This window comes from Genypterus blacodes, unplaced genomic scaffold (genome assembly GCF_046128005.1).
Source record: "Genypterus blacodes isolate CSIRO-AG114 ecotype Tasmania unplaced genomic scaffold, CSIRO-AGI_Gbla_v1 ptg000029l_1, whole genome shotgun sequence".
Classification (NCBI taxonomy): Eukaryota; Metazoa; Chordata; class Actinopteri; order Ophidiiformes; family Ophidiidae; genus Genypterus; species Genypterus blacodes.
Window position 1 is genome coordinate 2,288,474 of NW_027466842.1, and position 21,442 is coordinate 2,309,915.

General features: G+C 47.6%; 1 protein-coding gene across 4 annotated transcripts in view; it reads right to left on the minus strand.

Annotated features, from left to right (window-relative positions):
- Positions 1 to 5,879: 5,879 nt before the first annotated feature.
- Positions 5,880 to 21,442, minus strand: part of mib1 (MIB E3 ubiquitin protein ligase 1) — a 48,456-nt gene continuing 32,893 nt past the window's right edge. The window contains exons 13-22 of one of the 4 annotated variants that reach the window (XM_076144869.1): positions 16,190 to 16,322; positions 15,116 to 15,202; positions 14,299 to 14,457; positions 12,312 to 12,493; positions 11,690 to 11,879; positions 11,451 to 11,529; positions 11,251 to 11,337; positions 9,571 to 9,639; positions 8,742 to 8,842; positions 5,880 to 8,097 (exon numbers count right to left, since the gene is read on the minus strand). In XM_076144869.1, the coding sequence (XP_076000984.1) occupies positions 7,957 to 8,097; positions 8,742 to 8,842; positions 9,571 to 9,639; positions 11,251 to 11,337; positions 11,451 to 11,529; positions 11,690 to 11,879; positions 12,312 to 12,493; positions 14,299 to 14,457; positions 15,116 to 15,202; positions 16,190 to 16,322 (1,228 nt within the window). In that variant the 3' untranslated portion in view covers positions 5,880 to 7,956. Of the gene's footprint in view, positions 8,098 to 8,741; positions 8,843 to 9,570; positions 9,643 to 11,175; positions 11,338 to 11,450; positions 11,530 to 11,689; positions 11,880 to 12,311; positions 12,494 to 14,298; positions 14,458 to 15,115; positions 15,203 to 16,189; positions 16,323 to 21,442 lie in introns of all 4 variants that reach the window. The other 3 variants (XM_076144868.1, XM_076144867.1, XM_076144865.1) reach the window with 3 other exon arrangements.

The window sequence follows — 21,442 nt, forward strand, 5'->3', positions numbered from 1 at the left end:
CGATCCCCAGCAGAGAACTGTCTCTCTGCTCATCAGGAGACAAACCCTCCCCTCCCCTTTTTTTTCTCCTAACCCCGCACACACACACACACACACACAAACACACCCGCCTCAGCGCCTTGACATTCCTCCGTAAAACGCCGCCTCCCTTTGGTCGCTCCGTCCACCTCCACACAACCGTCCGTCGCCTCGTGGGTCCTGCTCTGTGTCCCAGCGGCCCGTGCGGGCTGGTGTCTCCTCGGTTGGAGACAGCCTATCAGGGGCCTCACGTCATCTGTCTCCAGGACCTGACTGACGGGTCAACCTCAGAGATTAGCTACTATCAGACAGGACTGGGGTGGGGGGTTGGGGGGGATGCTTGCCCTCCTCCTAAGTAGATGTGCGTCCTCTCACCATACCACCGGTTGGGAACTGGAACCTCTTTAAGGCCTCTGAAACTCTGATGTGGCATTTTATCTGTCTGGGAGCTGCTCTGTTGATTCACCACAAGGTCTGCAGGAACGTTGTGCCAGACAAAGACAGATACCGACAATCACAATCACAGCCAGCGTAGACACAGAGAGGAGAGAGAACTTCACACTTTCTTCGCTGTAAACACGCAGCTCGTGCATGCAGGGGTTTGGAACAACAGTTTGGAAAATTGCCTGCATGCTATCGCGACCCAGATGCTTCATTCCCAGGCCTGTGGGACCTTCAACCCCCCCTGATACTAACAGAGCTGGACACAAATGAACTCAATTTTCAGTAAAGGTGGTGTTGGATTACATATAAATAGAAAGCGGGGCCATCAAGCAAAACACAGATAATCTTATTATTGATAAGCATTTAAGCAGTAGAATGTACTGGAACAGCCAAAGTAAAAGTATGAGTGAGTGGAAAATAAGAAGGAGAAAAGAAAAAGCATCAGCAAGAAGGAATGAAAACTTAAAATTGACAGGATTACAGGATTATCTGATTCTGAATGTGCAATCCTGATCTTTCATGTAACAATCAGATAATTATAATCAAATCACTTTGCCGCCTGAAAAGTAGTAGTTTTGTAGTAGTAGTAGTAGTAGTAGTAGTATAATTTCTCCCTAAATTGAAATACTACTAGTAAACAACAGTACTTCTCATTGGACAGTACTTGATTCTGGGCCTTTCAGCTTTGGACCAGAAGCTTGCCGACCATGACAGAAGGTACAAAAAAAAAAGGAAAAAAAGAAAAGGCCTGTGTGTTTTCCAGGTGGCGTTGAGGCGGCCAACTCTCAAGCCCTCGCCATCGCTCACTCTGTCTGGAACACGGAGCCCTGGGATATTTGTGTATCGTGTATTGATTTGGGGGTACAACCCTCGGCTGTAAAAGACAGATAAAGAAGTTAGACATTAACTATTTCTCCGGGGGGTCACGCCGAGCCCGTTTCACATAGCAGAAGCCCACCTGGAACACCAAAATGCCTGCCTGTGTGTGTGTGATGGACTCTGGAATATTGATTTTCTCTCTCTCTCTCTCTCTCTCTCTCTCTCTCTGAACAAAAAAAGGCCTTTGCAGTGTTTCCCTCCGAGCTCTGATAGGGCTGCAACATTCCCGTCTGCTCCCTCCAAGGTTACTGGCTGCTTGGCCGCGGCAAGCGAGCGAACGAGCAAACACCCGTCAGATGGACACTTGTTTTGTTGTACAACTTGTCGCATTTTTGTATTTACCCTGACAAACAGAAAAACAAAAACAAGTATCGCTCAAGGGCAATAAAGCAAACACTGATCTGGCTGGATTTGGTTGTTTCTTTGCTGAATTCACAAACACACACACAGAGAGACAAACACCCACACACACAGACACACGGAGGGCTTAAACTCCTGATCCTAATTCAGGCTCGTACGAAATTCTCACTTGATGTCGTCGTACGTGACAAAGCCACCAGTTTGCTGAGTGTGAGCTCGAACCGAGTGCAAAATGTGACAATGTTTACACTTGCTGATTAGGAGTGTGTGTGTGTCTGTGTGTGTGTGTGTGTCCACGGTGTGAACCTGATCACATCCAAAGCAACAGAGGTGTGGGATAACAAGTTAATTTGCTTTAAAACAACCCGTAAAACTAATTAGCATTTTATCCCACAGAAATAACAATTCACAAAGTCTCAAAGCTTATAATTGATTGATTAGTAATTTTTGCATTTTGTTCTCCTTTTTGTTATGCTCAAATCGTCCACATCAAACTAATAAGTTGCACCACTGTAACCTTGTCAGGGATCTTTTCAATCTCGGCATCAAAAGCACTTACAGTTTACTGCCTAGCCAAAGGTTGCACCTCCACGGTTTTATAGAATTATTAAGTAAGCAATTATGATAACCCACTGTTTTAAAGATAATAGGATGATAAGGTTCTGCCAAACTCGCGCTGTAGTTTGCCCTCACGCTGCTCTTCCTGAGAGAAAATCAATACCTTTTGCACTCAGACCGCTGTGTCCACTCAGCAGGCTGCGTGTTTATACTATAAAATCATCTGCTGAGCATAAATAATAAGATTGCGGCGCTTTCCTAGAATGAAATAAGAATGAAAAAAACAGAAAACACGGCGCAGATACAGGATGTAATGACCCTGCTTTGCTAGTGGCATTTTATCAAAGCTCATAAACCTTGAATGACTATATATTGATAAAGACTGTTTAAAGTGTCATTGGAACGATAACATTTGCACTGTAAATGTGGCTCGCAGGCTCCAGTCTTCCAGCTCCAATCACGGCGGGATGATAAGCAGAGTGCCTAACAGGCCACGACCGCCAGGTCAAAAGCCAGCGAATATTTGGTTTGTTGATGTGGAGGCTCGGTTTCCCCAATTCCAGATTATACTTTGCTGAAAATGGCAAATTCCAAAATAGCCAAATGACATCAATTCATGTTTTTTAAAGGATTAACCTGAGAGAGAGATTTGGCATAATTTGATTTTAAGGACTAGATTGTAGTGGATTTTAAATTGCTAATTACCATCCTCTCGTAACAAACACGTCGATGTTAGTTTGAAAGTGTTTGTACCCCCTCATGCATAACAATTAGCCAACCAGTCGCAGAGAGGGGAGACCGGTTTGACACTTTGCCCTGATCAATATCAATAAAGCAATCAGCACGTCAGGGGCCTATAAGTTTAGAGGAGGAATCTGTGGTAGAGTATAACTGAGTTTATGGCTTAACTGTGGAGGTGGGGCACTGGTTCCAAGTAAACCAACCCACCCATCCACACACACACACACACACACACACACACACACACACGACACATGCGCTTACATGTTGTTGACTTACATTCACACCCTGGAGTCTAACCCTTTAGCCATAAATGATACACGTCAAACCCAAAACCTCGATATCAACCAGTTTAACCTCAGCTGAAGGAAACAGTGAAGTGAGAATAAATAAAGGACGCAGAGTTTGTCCCCAAATTTTGACAGTCGACCCCAATCAATCGTCCCAAAGTCCAGAGAATGGTCCCTTAAGTGTCCCTAAGTCGGGCCCCCTCTTTCCTAGGAGGAGACCAGTCCAGACAGCCAGAGTGCACTTTGCTCAGGCCGGCCATAAAGCCAGACAATAAATTCAACAAGACTTCTGAACTGGATGACATGAAAGGAGGGTGTGTGCGTTTGTGTGTGCGTGCTTTAGACAGCAAGGGATCAATTCCTCCAACATGGCAGGAAAGCACAAATACATGCAAAAACAAGTATTTCCCCCTTTCCTTATCTGTGGCTCAAGTCGATCTGTGCAGCTCCACGTTTAAAAACAGGGAAAATAGTCACGAATAATGAAGATTTTGAGGTCTGGTAAAAACAAGGAAAGACTTTTGGTACTTGTAGTCCGGTAGCACAGATCTTAGGGGTTTCCCGCGGGAAAATTTCGGGAAATTTTATTGACCCTGATTTTCCCCCGAAAAAATCATATTCATATATGATATACATAAACCGATGACATCATTACACTATTGCCAATGGAAATATTCTCTATATTAATAAAAATGCTATACACACTTCCTCAAAATGTACCCTGATATATTTGGTATGTTTAAAAAAAATAGAATTTATAATAAATTTATGAAGTTTGAACAATAATCACCATCTCCATCATTTTGGTTGAAAATATTTTCCAAAGCTTTTTCCTGGGACTCTAATATTTTTAGTCAGGTCTGCATCTGGGTCGGACTTGGGTAAATACAGTTTCTATATGTTTGTATTGTACATTTTGACAACATGAGATCATAAATGGTCTGCATGAGTATGAGACGGTCGGTTGAGGCTGTTGTATTTGTTGCTGGCACCTAAAGTGAAGTTAAAGGATTCAAGCATCTGACCACGCTGAGGTAGAATGGGTGAATAAAGCCGCTTTCTCTGCCTTACAGGCCTTGTATATGGCAGGAATGACCTATTTAGGCCCTTTGTCATTGGATGTACTGCCACCTTGTGATGTGCTCTGAAACCTGCATCTTCAACACTATTCTCCTGATCTCTGTAAAAAGAGAGATCGTGGAGAGAATACAATCAGTTCTGTGTCAGAGCCCAACATCAGAACCAGAGCCAAGGGCAGAGCCTGAGGGAGAGACCGGGTGGCTGGAGGGGACGCAGACTTTTCCTCCCCTGCGGCCACGGCGACTCTGGCAGCAGATGGATGTCGCTGCCTGACGCCGTGACCCCTCTCACTGATCACAGCAGAGACTTCAAGCAGGGGTCAGAGTCATTTTCTAGATCGTGAACGCCTGCTCTCTCTTCTGCTCCCCCACCACCACACGTCTCACTCCTCTTGGGGGGACGTTGGGAGGGATTGGGGGCGGGGGGGGGGGGGGGGGGGGGGGGGGCGCTCAATTCATCTCTATCTGCTGCTGCCCAGTCAAGCCTGCGGCGCTGGGCCACCATCACTCACGCACGGCAGGGGCAGCCCGTGGATTAGCTGATCCCCTGGTGGGAGACTAACAACCCCTGCAGCACAGTCAGCAAACACTGCAGTCACTTCAAGCAGCTGGACCAGAAGGCCTGGCGGTCAGGGATCCTCCCCAGGATCGGGGCGCCGGCCAGGAGAGAGATAGCGGCGTCTCCGGCACCCCCCGGCAACCGGCGTGGCGGGGCTGGGCCTGCGGTCCATTGCAGTGACAGACAGGCAGAGACCTGATGTCCCTGATGTTCACTCTGGAGCTGTATCCTTTAGTCAGAAAATGGTGGCAGGGTGTTGTTGGTGGTTAACGTTATAACCTTTTGCGTTTCAGACTGCATGTCAGCCACAAAGCGTCACATCAAGTGACACCAGAGTAAACGTTAAGTGTCTCGGCCTCACGCCAAATCAAAGATGTAGAGGATGTAAAAAAGAGTGTCAGCGTCTCCCCTGACAGTGAAAGGATGACAGCATGATGAATGTCTTGTTATGCCGAGCTGCAGAGCGCTGCTGCATGTGAGCCGAGCCCAAAGATGTCCAGGTTATGAATGGACGACTCAATGAGGTGGAACATAAATGGCCTTTGGTCATAATTCCTTCACGGCATGCGAGATTGTCCCGCCGTCACATCGTTCACTGAGGAAGATGCATCACTCTGGTGGACGAGACGGTCTCTCTCTAAACTCTCTCTGCTCAAGCTTTTCTTTCGTTCCGTGTGTGTGTGTGATAGCCGACCTGACACACACACACTCGCACACTGATGCTGAGTCATTACTAGGTGTTAGCATTTTCAATTACCCCACACCTCCCATCTCTGTGGCCCTGTCTCCTCTGTCAGGCAGACGCCGCACAGCAGGGGAAAAGCAACAAAATGCTAATGTTCCGCTTATAAGAAGCAGACAACATCTAAACTAAGCAAACAAAACAAAGGGCTGATTTACAATTCGGTGGTTGAAAACACTCGGGAGGAAAAACAAGTAACACCTCTTACGTTCCATGGTTGGTTGAGAACTTTATTTCTGCTATATGGTTGTTTTTAAAAGCACTTAATAGCAATACAGAGTGACCAGCTTTCATGATACATGTACTGCATACGTCGAACATTCATGCCAAAGAAAAGACTACTGAAGCGTTTCCACAGAGACAGCTTACATGTAGAGGAAATAAAGGTACAAATGAGGCTTTTCAGAACAACCATAAAAAGACAATACACTACAATAAAGCGTATTAGTGCTTCTAGCTTTAAAAGTGTTATCGTGATCAGTGAAAAGAAACAAACAAATTGGAATCCAGAAAAAAAAAAAAAAGATGATTTCAGTTCTACAAAAACAAAAAAAAAACAAACATCGGCCGGCAAACTCCCACATAGCAGAGCGAGCCGGCCGATTGATCTGCACGAGTGAACTGCCTTTTTGCGGAGGTTTCCGTCTCCGACGTCGTCCCGGCGACGACGCGGCGACGTTCCTCCCGCATAAACACTGGTGAAAAAATACTTGACAATTTTTGACGATAAAACCGTTTTTTTTACCCCCCCTCAAAAAACAAACAAAAAATACGAAATGAACAGGTTAAGCTTACGATTGCTAGAAAGCTAGAGCCCCAAAAAAACAAAACAAAGCGAAACAAACAAAATATAAAATAAAGATCTTAACATTTATATCAAAGCAGAATGTTTGAGAGATCTTTGAGGCTACGTACTCGCAAGGCAGTGACACCTAGAAATCCTATTTTTAGGGGGAGGGAGGGGAAAGGGCAGGGGGGAGGGGCAGCGATACAAAATAATTTAATCTACACTTCGTCCTCATGTTCTAATTGATTGGAAATACACTTTTTTTTATAAAGTAACGCACGCTACAGAGCACCGTATCCCCATACAGGTTATTCAAACGGGTAACATGTTTGGAAGCAAATGGCACAGAGGGTTTTTCCACGCTCGAGAATCGTAACGACAGCGCCTCCTGAGTCCTGAAGCGGTATCGCAATCATTCGCGAGGAGGGGCGAAACAGGTACTTTAGTGTTGGGCTTGAATCCCGTCGTCGATTACGATGCTTGCTGCTTTTTCTTCTTTCTTTTTTTTTGGTAAAGTGTCATGAACATGGTTAAAAAAAGGGTGTAGTGTGCTACCTGGCGAAACCGGACGATTCTGCAGGACGTGCGCTAGTGCAAAACCGCCCGACGGTCTGCTCACGACGAGGACAGGCGGGGTTGTACGACAGCCGAGCGGGAAACGCAGACGTGAACGGAAAAAACCCTAGCTGAAAAGCTTTACCTGGTACATACAGTGTTGTGTCACAAACTGGACTATACTGTACTGAAGTTTTTTAAGTTCTTAGTGTTAACATCATGGAGCTTCCCGATACCGACGCGTTTGCATAAGAATTTACAAATACAACTGGACTGCAGCTGGCACCAGATGACTTTACATACAGGGTCACGGACATCGACCTCTTCCTCCTCCTCCTCCTCCTGCGATTTCTGAATTTGCTCCGAGTCCCGCGGTGAAGTCCAGAGATTGAGAGTTGACCCTCGTCTCTTTAGGTCAATATCCAAAGGAGCTACCCAGTGGGACTCGATAACAGAAATTACATTTTTATACATCGGGTATAAACAGAGAGAAGGTAGAAAACGTATGTGTGTGTGTATGTATGCGTGTGTGAGAGCGATAGCGAGCGACAGGATGAGAGAAAGGAGTCGTCTGTAAATCAAAGCACCTTTCTGGCTGCAGTTAGGACAGTGACAGAAGAACAAAAATGATAAAAGTCAACTCATATTCTTTCCTTTTGCCGTAACAGAATTCCACTTGAACGCAATTATACTGTTAAGAGAGCGCTTGTGTGTGTGTGTGTGTGTGTAGAGTAAGACATTTGAGGACGCCCTTGGCTGGCAGACTGGGGGGGGGGGGGGAAGAGAGCAGAGGATGGCAGCAGCTGGTGTGGTTTTGTGGGGTGCGGTTGGTTGGTTGGTTGGTTGGTTGGTTGGTTGGTTGGTTGGGTGGTTGGGTGGTTGGTTGGTTGGTTGGTTGGTTGGTTGGTTGGTTGGTTGGTTGGGGCTGGAACACAAAAGAGTCTCTAGTAGAGGAGGATGCGGCGTTCGATGGCCTTGCGGCAGATGGGGCACTCGCTCATGCGGTCGCCGCACAACTGGCAGGTGCCGTGGCCGCACATGAAGATCATGTTCTTCAGCCGGTCCAGACACACCGGACACATGGTCTGCAAGCACACACACACACACAACCAGTGTTGGCAGTTAAACATCCACCGTCTCTCCGTCAGACTTTCAATGATGGAACCGTACCAAGATTGAACTAACACACTACGACAACAGTTTGACCTCAACGGCGCTGCAATAACCGACCTGTGGAGGAGGTTTACTTGATTTATTTCACGTATTGTCCTGCTTAGACATTTAATCAGATTTTAGGTCACGTGGACCTGGCAGTGTGAACGCAGCCGTAGCTTTTGTTTCCTCCTGCAAACGTGTGTACACAAAGCACAGGAACGAGCTGCACCTGAGGTAACTAAGCACACATTTGTGCTTTTTTAACGGTGCATAACGTCCTCCAAAGTGTTTGGAGCGTTGCAGGAGGTTAAGAGAAGTCACCGCTCTGTCGGAGGTTCCACATTAATGTTGTGGTTTTTCCCTGCGACACACCCGACACACAGTAGCAACTGTTGCACAACTGTGGGAGGACTCGTGTGGTTTATCAGGGAAAACGTTACACACCCATACAAAATGTTTTTCGCGACCAAATACTGGTGTGGCCTACTAACCGCTGAGGGGGAGTGTGTGGGACTGAGGGGGCGATACGTTTCTGACCCCTGCTCTACTTTTCTGACTCCCGGCTCCCGCTCACCTGCTCCTTGATGTCCTGGAGCTGCTGCTGGAGCTTCTGTACATCGGCGTTGACGTTGGTGTTGTCTTTGTCCCGCTGCAGCGCTGGAATGTTTCCGCTAGCTTCATTTTGGAACAAAATAACAGCACAGAGAGAGTTTGAGGGGAAAACAAACAGGGAATTCAATCGTCGTTCTATAGATTGAATGGGATGGAAATATGCTGTACAAACTGGACAATATGGAAAAATATTCTGGATGTTGTAAACGAGGAACGTCCACAAAACGCATGCGTGTTGAAACTTAAGGTGTGTCAGGTCAAATGTGAGCCAGCAGTGTAGGATGGCACGGCGTTCCCTTCTGAACCGCCTGATCTTGGAAGCATATTTCTGATTAATCTGGCTGGCAGTTGGGATTATAAAACAATTTGGCACCGGGCAACACTTTTAGCTTTTGGCATCGTGCGATCAACAGGATGTGTGTGTTTAAGTGATACGAGCGTGCAAATGCCAGCACTCATCGGGGGCCTAACTGGACCGGTGGGGGGGGGGGGGGGGGGGGGGGGGGGGGGGGGGGGGAGGAGGGGGGCCCCGTTGGCGACTCCATTCCGGACTGGCTGGTTGTCACAGCTAAACATCTGCCTGAGACAGTGTGATTCTTGGCAGGTGCGTTCCATACATTACAGCGCCTTGTGTTCGGGATGCGTGTGTGAAAAGAGAAGGGGTGGGTTTGGAGGGGAGGGGAGGGGACAGGGGCCAGGGCAGCACTGAGGTGGAGGGGGGTGGAGGGGGGTGGGGGGGAGCTCTTAGAGAAGCTCTGTCAAAGGGAGGGGAGGGGTGGAGGTATACTTACACCAACTTAGTGCCAGATTGTTGGGCTGGAGAAGATCCTGCGATCCCCCTGCCATAGAGTTAGAGCTCCCTGCTGGGAATAACCAGTCACATTGTTATAGCAGGAGCCTGAAAGCCTCACCAGCACGGCAGCTGGCCTGGCGACCAAAACTACTCACTAGAGCCTCAAAGGGAGGTTCAGAAGAGAAAGAGCGCCCCCATGAGGCCAGAAAGTTGGAAAACAGTGATCTGGGACGGATAGGGAAAGGGTTTCCTCTGAGGTAGAATTGATGGTTTCAACAAAAAGAAGAAGCACATTTTGCAATTTTTTCAATCGCGGGCGCGTGAGAGTCTGATGCTTGTGCTCGCTGGGCTGAAGCTACATTACAGCGGCTGAGAGATGAACTGGTGAAACGGGAACTTCTTTTTTAGTAAAAGGTAATAGGTTTGCTTTATATGACAGGATCTCTGGAACTTGTGCGACTTGTGGGATTGCGCAAAAAGAGAGAAATCGTTTCTGCTGCCCCTTGCGTGAGTGTGTGTATGTGTGTGTGTGTGTGCGCGCACGTGTTTAACAATGCGGTCCTGCGTGTTGTCGTCGCCGCTCTCGCACTTGCGAGCGTGGGTCGCGGTCAGCATTGGCCCGACTTTCGAAAATTGGTGAACTCACAACAATTTCCCTTTTAACTCAACAAAACAAACGTGGAAACAAGAAAGAATTAACAAACCACTGAGATACACCACTGAAGGAGGCTTATGAGCAATCAGTGTAACTTAGAGAGACAAGATGAGGTTTGTGAGCGCAAAACCAAAAATAAATGTATTTGAAACACAACATCACTAGGTTGTTGGACAGTTACGACATTCACAGGTGTGGAAGTCCAGGTAGGATATTTTGGTAAGGCTGATGTCATGTTGGACTCTTAACTGGACGCATGCAGGTAATATTATATCTGTATCTACTGAATATAGTCCCATTTCAAAAGAGTGTGTTTAGGAAAATGAAGTTCTCTTATTAATTCATTTGGAACATGACCAAATAGGGCCATCTAGTCATTTAGCAAATGCATACAAAGAAGTTCATCAATTGTTATGCAAATGAGATGCACAGATAGATCATAAGAAGCTAATTGCGTTGTCCCGATGACAAAAACTATATGACTCGCTGAGGGAAAACTGAATCCCGAGGAGAATTCCTATTTATGGAGGACAAATAACTCAAACTATGTAAAAAAAAAAAAAAAAAAAAGACTTCTCTCGTTACGTGTGCGGTCGATAACAGACGAGGGCGTTCAGCATCAGAATCAACAACTAGAATCAACATCCAATTACATGCACTGCACTAACCCCAACATGCCACATCTTAAGACTGGGAAAAGGGGATTTTGGGAAGCAAGACTGTTGGACGTTTGAAAGTATCTACTTGGAAGAAGAGAACTAAAACTAAAACACAGGTATAATGAAGGGAATGCATGAGCAAGGCAGCACCGGCATGCGAATATAACAGATAACAGAAAACACCGAGGTAGATGCTTTAGAGAGAGAGAGGAAGAGACTACAAAAGGAAGGAATAAAAGAGGAGGAAAATAAAGGGAATTAAAAGGGAACGTGTGGAAAATTCACTCACTAATGTCATCATCATCATCATCATCATCATCATCATCATCATCATCATCATCATCAGCGGCATCATCCTCCATACCTTTCCCCCCACAACAGAGAACGAAGGGCGTGCGGCGTTCCACGATAGCCCGGCACTGTACGCACTTCTTCATGAGGCTGGCACAGTCTGGGGAGGGGAGACAGGTGAGAGACGCAGACGGTTAGAAACAGACGGGTACGTGTATTGAAGACGACAAAAATTGAGTGACAGGTGCCAGAGTGAGAGAGGCGGTAACTTACTCTCACAAGCGCACATGTGACCACAGGGCTGGAACAGCACGGCGGCCTTTTTATCAGAGCAGACCACACACTCCTCTATCTGTGTGTTTAGAGAAGAAATGTAAGTCGCAGGGTCGCATCACCTTCTGTCGTGTGTGCGCGGGTGTTTGGTCGACAGGTAGCAGGAGTGCGTGCGTGCGTGTGTGTGTGTGTGTGCGTGTGTGTGTATCTGTGTGTGTGTGTGTGTGTGTGGCCTTTACCTTTGTTCTCGACTGAACCTGATCCTTGCAAATGAGACACTTCTTGACACGCGGCGAGCAGAGGGAGCAGGTGGCAATATGTCCGCAGGGCCCGAACAGAGTGTCCCTCTTCATGTCCGAACACACCATACACTCCTCCAGCGACTCGATGTTGCTGTTCTGAGACGGGCTGCGGGTGCCTACCTGGCCACTGCAACATTAAAAGAAGAGAAGCCGTGTGTGTGTGTTTGTGTTTCTGTGAGAGGAGGCAGAGGTTACAAGCAACGGAGAACAAAAGGAAATAGCAGCAGACTGAGAAAGACAGGGGGAGAAAAGAAAACGGAAGGATGAAGAGCACGACATGGAAAATTTTCAGCATAGAGGAAAAATCAATAAAAAAACACTTTTCCTGAGATGGAGCTTGTTTCTCCTTTCTTCACCTTTCTCTTTGAGGTGTTTTTTTACAGAAGCTGTGTGTGTGTGTGTACGTGAGCAAAACATAAATGTGAAAAGGAGAAGAAGAACAAACAAAAACGGGTGACAAAACAAAAACAGTCGACCCGTCAGAGTAAAGGACGGATGTGACTCTGTGCTCTATGAAACCAGGAAAGCGTCTGATGGAAGCTCGGTTCTGTGTGTTTACCTGCTCTTCTCTTTGTGACACTTGGCCAGAGCCTTGCAGAGGCTGGGGTCAGGGCAGAGGTCCAGAGGGGACTGGCCCTTCTTGTTACGGATGGACAAGTCGGCTCCGTTAGCTGCCAGGAAGCACGCGATGGATGCTGCGCTCTTCTTCTCCGCGCCCTGGGTGCCCAGGCCCATGATTAACTGTAGGAAGCCACAAACACACACACACACAGATGAACTCAACAGGCACTGGACATTTGATACAGGGGTATTTGTGATGATTCCACATAAACTCGTCAATGTGTTCAGGAAAGCAATCCCCAATTACAATGTTATTCAAATGTATTGAGCGTTAAGTTCAGATTATCCATGTCAAGCTGACCAATCACAGGGCTGTCAAGCAGTGTCTCCCCTCACCCATACCCAGAATCCCATTTACTGCTCCCCTCGCTCTCCCTGTAGTGCTGGAACAGCTCAAAGCCGCTCTTCCTGCTGCACTTTGGGGCCGACCATGTCTGACTGTCTTCAGCCGGCAGCTTTTACATCTCTGCTGATGGAGCCATCGGGCCGGCTAATTCAATTCTCATCGTGGAGGGGGGAGAGCGACCCAACTGCACATATCTCAATTATGTCCGCTGTCTGTCTGTTCCGCTCCTCCACCGGGAGAACAAGGGAGAGCGGCGGAGGATAAAAGAGGAGGCAAACGGATAGGTGGACAATTTGGAGAGAGAGAGAGGGGGACAGAGAGAGAGAGAGAGGCGTGGGCGGGAGAGAGCCTCCGGGACAGGAAAAAAGGTAAGGCCGTCACCGGAGCACTGATGCCTTCTACTCATTCCTGGATGGATTAGCTCTGTGGGTTTAACACGAAGGGGTTCAGGTCTGACAGGCTCCCCCCGTCGGCCTCTGCAGGGGGGGGCGGCGATCTCATTCAGGCCGGTCAAGAAGACGCAGCGGTGGTCCGGGCTGACAGATCCGTGCTGAGGCTGCTGTCTGAATGATGAGTTACCGCAGGCTTGACTGTCCAGTGATGCAGGCGACAGAGGACCTGAGAAGCTCTGAGGTTCCTGTCTTATGTGTGATTTATCCAGATTTACCGGCACACTGGACCAAAAACGGATCTTCATAGGTTTGAGGGGCAAAACTATAACCAGCGCCAGTCGGATAACTGTAGGGTAAAAGGAACGATAGTGATCTGTGCAGGGCAGAATAAGCTAGAGGAGGAGGGTTTCAATTCAGATCTCGGTGTGGTTTGTGTGTTCTAGTCCTCTTCCACTGGGCACTGCAGGAGTCTAACACACCTTCCCAACTTCTTTTGGAATGAATTGAACATTACTCCAACGCAGCAGCCAAGGGGGCGAGGCCTCGAGTCTCAGACATAGCAGAGCGAAATGTTTTAAGTGGCAGTAAACACTTTTAATGCCCGAAAAATTCCTCTCCAGTGTCGCGCACGGGAATTAACCGTGAAAATAAGCCGATATAAATGCAGCAGTCTGTTCAGCAGTCAGAATTTGCGTTAAAACAATACAGATTGCTCTTAAGTGTGACTGTGGCCCTTCTATTAATCTAATTTTTTGGGGGGGAATGTGCAGCATTATCTGGCCTGATATCTCTAGCAAACTAGTTTTGGGAGGATTTCTCTTTGAAACCCAGCTGCCCACTGGCTAATGAGGTGGCAAATTTTCCTATTCCAACAACTGCTCTCTGTGTGGATAACGAGTCTGTTGAAGCTATAAGCGAACGGCACAGCTCGTTACTATTGGAAAATGAAAAATAACCCCTCTGCATCAAACCCATTATCTTTGCTCTTTGCGAGTGAGCGGTTAGAGTCGCAGATATACGGAAATGTTTCAAGTCTGCTGATGTGATGGCGCGCTAGTTGTTTTGTTTTATGTGTAAATAAACGCCACAGTGCCGTGATGAGGTACAAAGTCGGGGAACATGAACTCAAATGAATTACAATAATGTCGCGAGAGTGCCCGGCGTGTAGTGTTTGCGTGCTTGTGTACCGTGTTCTTGGAGGGTTCCCAGGGTTCCACCTTGCTGACATCCTGCATGTCTTGGAGTTGCCGCAATTGTGACAGCGTGTGGTGACGCAGCGCCTCGTGAAGCGGCGTGTCCCCGTCCTTGTCCTGCACGTCGAGCTTGGCTTCGGCTCGCACCAGCAGCTGTTGAGACGAGCACGTGTCACATGTATAGGTACGGTATCTGGTAACATTCATGATGAAGAAATGAAGACGTAAAAAAGCATACAGGGCAGAACGGGGCCTTATTAAGGAGTCAAACAATCGCACAAACGCCCGTGCGGGGAGAAGCTCGTGAAAAACAGGCACACTGGCAGTCAAAGCGCATAAACGCTTCCTACAACCATAAAACAACCCTAATTTTATGCTACAATGCAAACGCTGCGGGGCTGATTTATAAGGTTGACGCTTTCAATGCATCGATTCATCATCATGTTCCCTAATTATGGCCTGCACTTTTGCTTGGGTCCACAAGATGGCAACGTGGCAATCTCAATCTAACACTACACACCAAACGCGTCGGGGGCGAAGACACCGCCTCAGCAAGCATTTCCCCCTACACAGCATCTCTCCCCCGAAACGGGTTCTCATTCAATTGCAGGGGCATCGACCAGTGTAAATTAAATGTGGCCGCTTGCTTTGATGTTCCCACTCCACTTTAAAAAGGTAACGTCCAGAATGAGGGACTGATGAAGAGATATCAGCGGATAAGATCTTCAATTAGTGGTGGGAAGTGAGACAAGGAAAGGCAAGAGAAGAAGAAGGAGGAGGAGAGGAGGAAAACGGCAGAGGAGCCACTAACCCGGACGATCTGGGTGTGTTGACGCTCCACGGCGAGGTGCAGGGCCGTCTGCTGGTTGACGTTCTGGATGTCTAAGCTGGCGCTGCCCTGGGGAGGTGGGAACAAAAAAAAGGGTGGGGGGGAGAAACAGAATGACCACACGTTGACTCCTGCATGCAGTATATTCACAATCGACCATTACGGCAAAGAGACGATGAATTCGGACTAAGATAAACACAGAAACAAGTAAATATTTGATTCCACTGAAGGTTGAGGCGAGCTTTTCTCACTATATATATGCGTCATTACCGTACCTTTCCCTCCTTCAACCCTGCTGACTGACAAACTATCACCTCGGGGGCAGAAAAATTGCATACTGCAATTACGCTTCGTGTGACTGTCATTCCCAATTGCGAGCACTCCAGCTGAGGAGATGTGGAGAGGAGATAAGCAGTGTGATCAGGCAGTGTGTGAAATCCCCAAGTAATAAGACGGGCTGGCTGGCTGGCTGGCTGGGAATCTGCAGTGCACCTTCTACTGTGGTGCAATTTCTGAATAGAAAGCTGAGCCATCACTGCAAACCAGCCTATTGCAGGGACTCGGGAATAAGGCCATCCCCCGAAATGTAGCAAGCACAGGCAACATTCTTAGGTTGGAGCGTTGCAGCAGCATTGCTGCCTTGCACCACGCCGTCATTAACCCAGTTCCCACTTGGTCAATTCACTCTGGCTGTAAACTCCTGCATGTGTCAGTCTTCGGTGAGTTAAAACTGCAATCTCAGAATTGAAATGACCACGGTGCTATGATCACAAGAAAGAGGGAAGGATATAAGGCCGAGCGGCAGAACACCATCCCGGGAGGGCCTGAGAGCTGTGCGGCTTCAAAAAGTTACAGCTGCTTTAACTGGTCTGTAGCTTAATGATGTGTAGTCGGTAAAGAGCCAGGAGTGGAAGCTGAGGCTGATGCCGCGACAGGATAGCCCGGTATGTGTGTAACTGTGTTTGTATGTCAGGGGGAAGTGATCAGATACTCGTTGAAAATCACTAAAGCTGCCCGCCCTGCTCTGCGGTAGCTCTGATCTGCTTGTGATGTTACCTGGTGCACCAGCAGCTCAGCCACCTCCACGTGGTTATTGAGGGCAGCCAGGTGTAATGCAGTGTATCCGTCATCCTTCTTCTCGTCTACGATCCAGGGCCTCGGCAGTTTGGACAGCAGCACCCGCATGGCACTGTAAGGAGGAGAGGAGGAGAGGGGAGGAGGGAGGGAGGGAGAGAGAGGCGAGCGGTTATGTGGATGCTCAGGACTAAAACACAGCGAGAAGAAGGATAAAAGCTGTCACTTCTTGTTCTAACAGGCGGCCAATTAATCTATTTGTCGTTGAATGATCAATGCATTGTGTGAGAGCTCGGGGCCAAACACATGCTGCTGTAAGCAAACCCATCACAGGGTGTGTACAGCACATTCCACCACAATCCCCCCCCTCTCCCACCCAGCCCCTTTTTACAGCAGAGCATATCCTATTTTCACACATGGGGGCAAGAATACTAAATCAACTTAGGGAGGATTTGCTTTCCCATGCAGAGTGTTATTTACACCAGCCTTTAAGCAGTACAAGTGCTGTGTTTTATTTTAGCGTAGCCCCCCTGCCACTTCCTCAGTTAAAAGAGAAGCCAATTCTCCCTCGGTGATGTGCAAAAGTGGCTATCATTGGGAGGTAAAATGGTAATTATACAAGATTTAGCTGCATTCACTCAGGTCTCCTCTTGGGGAGGAAACAGTCGGGGAGGGGGGAGGGGGGGGGGGGCTGGGGAATCTATTGTTTAAACAGTGTTGTCTACAAGAAGTGGCTTCGTGTGTTCAAATCTGTTCCATTTGAAGGTCATTTATAGAATGTGTGCCACATGGAGAGGGGCGGTGGATTCGGAAAGGCAACCGCACGAGAAGTAAAGCCGGGAGGGAGTCACTGGGGCTTGTGACGGTGAGGATTCAGGAGTGAAGCTGACTGACAGTCCCTGCAGTGTTACTGAAGAAAAAGAGGTTTCAATTACAGGGGTAAGAAAGACGCCTTACATGTGTCTTTGCCTTAATTAAAAACAAAAGATGACACAAATGCAGCAGGGAAAATGAAAGGAAAAAGCTTCAGTCTGGGCGGCGATTACCCAGCACTGATATAACTCCAGATAATGAACTTGTAAGATGATGCACTACTGCCTACTGAGTCATCGAGGTGCTTGTAGTCCATTCGCCCTCTCACCTCTCGCCCTGGTCTGTGAACACGCAATCCAGGCGGACAGCGATACTGAACCGGTGCTGACGATTAATAAAGTATCTTAAATCCCAGCAAAACGCAAAGAAAACTGAAGGAACTTAACCGACACCCCTGAAACGTGCTCGGATCTGCTCTGTAGTTACTGCAGGTACACAATGTACCATCAGTGAGCGTGAGAGCAGGGACGCTAAAGCGAACGCTCTCAGACCTTGATTAACCCCGAATAATCATGCAGGTCATATCTGCAGCAAAAGGTTGCGGAGACTTTTGCCCCGGCTTCGATGCGGCTGAACAACCGTGTGTGCACTTGGGCGTTGACGTACACAATCATAAAGGTAAACAGGGTTTAGCACGGTGCAGGGATTAAATGGGGTTCAGCGTGGGGCAGGGCACACACACACACACACACACACACACACACAGCCTGTACAATCAATGAAAATCAGCGACTACAGCGGAAAAGGGGAAAGTAATGCAAAAAAAACGTGCTGGCAAGTCTGTCAGTGTAGCAGTGTGTTCCCTGTGGCGTGTGGTAAACCTGCAGCCTGTCTCTCGTCTTCCAGAGCAATGAAAGACCATCATCTGCATACCCTCTCGAGAGACAGAGCGGCAGGGAAACAGAGGGGCAGATAGGCATGCAGGCAGGCAGCACCTCTGTACAGACAGAGATCCAGGGCTGGTGTACTGCTGCAGTGATGAACGGCGCAGCACACTGATCCCAGGCTCCCTCGCTCTCTCTCTCTCTCTCTCTCTGCTTCACATTGCACACAGGCTTACACACGCACACACACTCACACACACACACACACACACACCTGCATTGCTTGCAGCCATCTCCAACCACTTAATGCAGAGGAGCGCTGCTTAAATGTGATAGCAACCGCGCCCACTCTGCCTTATTTTACATTCATAATGTGTCGTCTTCATTACAATGAACTACGTGCGCGCATACTGTAGATTTACCATCTCGCGGGGGACTTTCGATTAATTTCATCTGTGGTGCTCCCGCTGGAGATTTAAACAAGCAAATTATGGAGGAAAACCTGGCCAAATCAGATTCTTGCCCCAAAGAAGAACATAAAACATAATCTCTGTGGTTAAATAGTTTTAGCTTACAATTAAGTTAGTACAAATGTGAAAGCACTTTATTTTCTCTAGTGCAGCAGTTTCTTTGTTCTTCTCCCGCCCGTCCTTCCTCCTACTGGCATAATATTTGACATTTGGGCAATCTAGATCCGATGCAAACGGTACGAACGGCTGGCCAATGAACATGCACCTGCTACATGACCACAGCTTTATTCTATGGGGGTCGACTGGCACCTTCTAGTGTTTGAGTTGGGCAACGGAATCCTGGGCAGGTGTCTGCTGAGGGATCGTGAGCCTGGATTGACAGGCTTCCTGCCACGCTGGGCGAAATGGGCGGACATTAATATTAATGCCCCATGCTGGCATTGCTGCATTGCAGTTAAGCTATTTGCTGTAAAGGCAGAAAAAAAAAAGAAAAGGAGAACGAATTAACAAAGAAATAATTCCTGGTTGTTTTAAATACTTTGCTTAAATGATTTTAGCGGTGACTGAGGGGGTGTGTGTGAGAGAAACGGCCCTCGGGGTGTGGGATGCTGAGAAATGTATGAGAAAAATAAACAGAGATGGACAGGCAGGGAGGGAGAGAGAAGCAGCGGTGGAGAGAGAGAGAGAGACAGAGAGAGAGAGGAGGCTGCAGACGTTTTACTGGGCAGGAAGCGCTGACTTGACCCGGGAGTTTGCAGTCAGACAACTCAAGTGTTAAGCGCAAAGAGAGGGAAAGGATGAAATATTTAGAGCGACATGGGGATCTCTTTCTCACAATCAAACCTCCAAAAACAATGGCTGTGGGATGCAGACAAACACGCAACCGAGGGGAAGGGACAGGCAGAGGAGAGAGGAAAAGCGAACAAAGAGGAGAAGGGAGAAGGGAAGACATGATGGAACTGGGTCACCCTGTGAGAGATCTCATAAGTCCCCCTGGAGAGCTACACCGGGGCCCGTGTCTCAGGCTGCAATTTGTCATTGACCGGGACAATCTCTGACGCCCTCAGTTCTGTGTGTGTTGGCGTTTGTCAGTGTGCGTACAGCACCGGACTAAGTGTGTGTGTGTGCGCGAGCGTGCACGAGCGCTTGTGTGTAGGGGTCGACAGGGCCCTTCTGCTGCCCTCGCCTGGCTGACAGCCATCTGTGTGGTGGTCAGTAGCTGTTAATACAACAGGAAGTGAGAGTCGAGGGACAATAACTTGGGTAGGACAGGGCAAAATGGGAACAGTCAACATCTAGCCTGAGATTAATGGCTGCGCACAAACATATGGTTACTCTGATGTAGGGGACGTGTTTGGCATACCGTCACCCGTTAACGAAGCAAAGCCTGGACTTCGAGCTCATGAAAGGAGATCTGAATTAAGCGTCTGAAATTAGATGTTAAGAGCGACCACCTGCATAGGGGAATAACATGCTTGATGAAACTGACAGTAATAATTATCAGCCTTGCAATGACGAGGAATGAGAACAAACAGACGCATACCAGCATCATTAAAAAAACACCTTAACAATGAGAATACCTCAGACGATACATGAGGTGTTAGCTCAATGGGGACAGGATCAATACTTTAGGGTCCTCTGAAATTGTGGATACGTTTCCCAAAATACGCTTTAAAAATGACTCCCCCTCCCTGCATCTCTTTCTCCTTCCCACTCTGGACAAGCAGACCCAGAGCAACACCCGAGCAGGGACAGCTGGGAGGTGAGAGTCATGAAGGTGTGTGGGGTTTCAATGATCCGTAACGGTCAAGCCCCTTTGACAATTTCTGGTTTATGCGTTTGCTTGTTGGAGTGCGATTGTGAGAAAACATGACTGGCAAGGCTAAGGGAAGGGAAGGGATGGGAAGGGATGCATTTGCTCTCGTCTGTCTTAAATCGCAACGCAACAGATGTGACAAGGCATTTAAACATCTTGCCCCATCACCTCACTCTGTGCCCCAATTGTTCACCGATTGTGTTTGTCAGGGTCGTCCCACAGCTATTGGCCGGAGCGGACGGAGTAAATAAGTGCAGGTAACACCCCTGCTAGCGGCGCAGCCTCGTGCGGTGGACAAGGACCTAACTCGCACTGCTCTATAGAGAAGAGAAAAAAAGAGAGCCTTCATTACCATGCTGAGAAGAGAATAATTTCCCCTCCAATGTGACCTTCCCCTGTCTGCTGTACCTGAGCCCCCTGAGTGAGCATGCTTTTATTAAGGACTATTTGCATAAACCGTGAAGGGGAAACGTGGAAACGTGGATGCGTTTCTACCATGTTTAGGCGATGGTTCTAGCAACGCTTTGGTGGGGCCGCTGTGCGGCTTGAAGGTTGTCGCCGGGGTGCGTTTTCAAACATCTCAGGTACAGGATTCAGTCCATTTGTGGAGTAGGTGGGGGCCAATTATGACTCGGCTTTAATTAGCATTAAATCACCTGGTATTACGGGGTGTCCTGATTCAGAGCAATTTAAGAAGACGGGGCAGGCAGACAGTGAGAGAAGCCCAATGGCGTGTTAATGTCCCATTGGTTCTAGATGACCCAATTATTTTCCCACATGCTCTTCTTCCTTTGCACTTTATTCTCCTCAGCACCTTGAAAACGCCTCATTCTCATCCCTGCTCTAGTCATAATAGCGATATTACACATCCTTTAACCAAAAAAGTGAAAAACGAGAGGGGAAGAAAGCAAGGACATACATATTATATTGGAATAAAGAGACTCTTAAATCATGCACATCGCACGCCACCTCTAACAATTACTCCATCACGTCATTATCCATTTTATCAACAATCTACTTATTGAAAATCACTCTTCGTACATGCCTAGATATTCAGAACATCATAATGTAATCGCTTCTACATTACAGTGCAGTCTATTACAAACGGAAAACTGAAGCCAGTTGAATAAATATATTAAAAGGTGATGTGAAATTCAGTGGCTCTATAAAAATGATTCACAAGTAGTTAAGCTAAGGCTGACTTACAAGTATAAATATGCTTTAAAGGCTTTCAAACCGAGCAGAAAGAGGA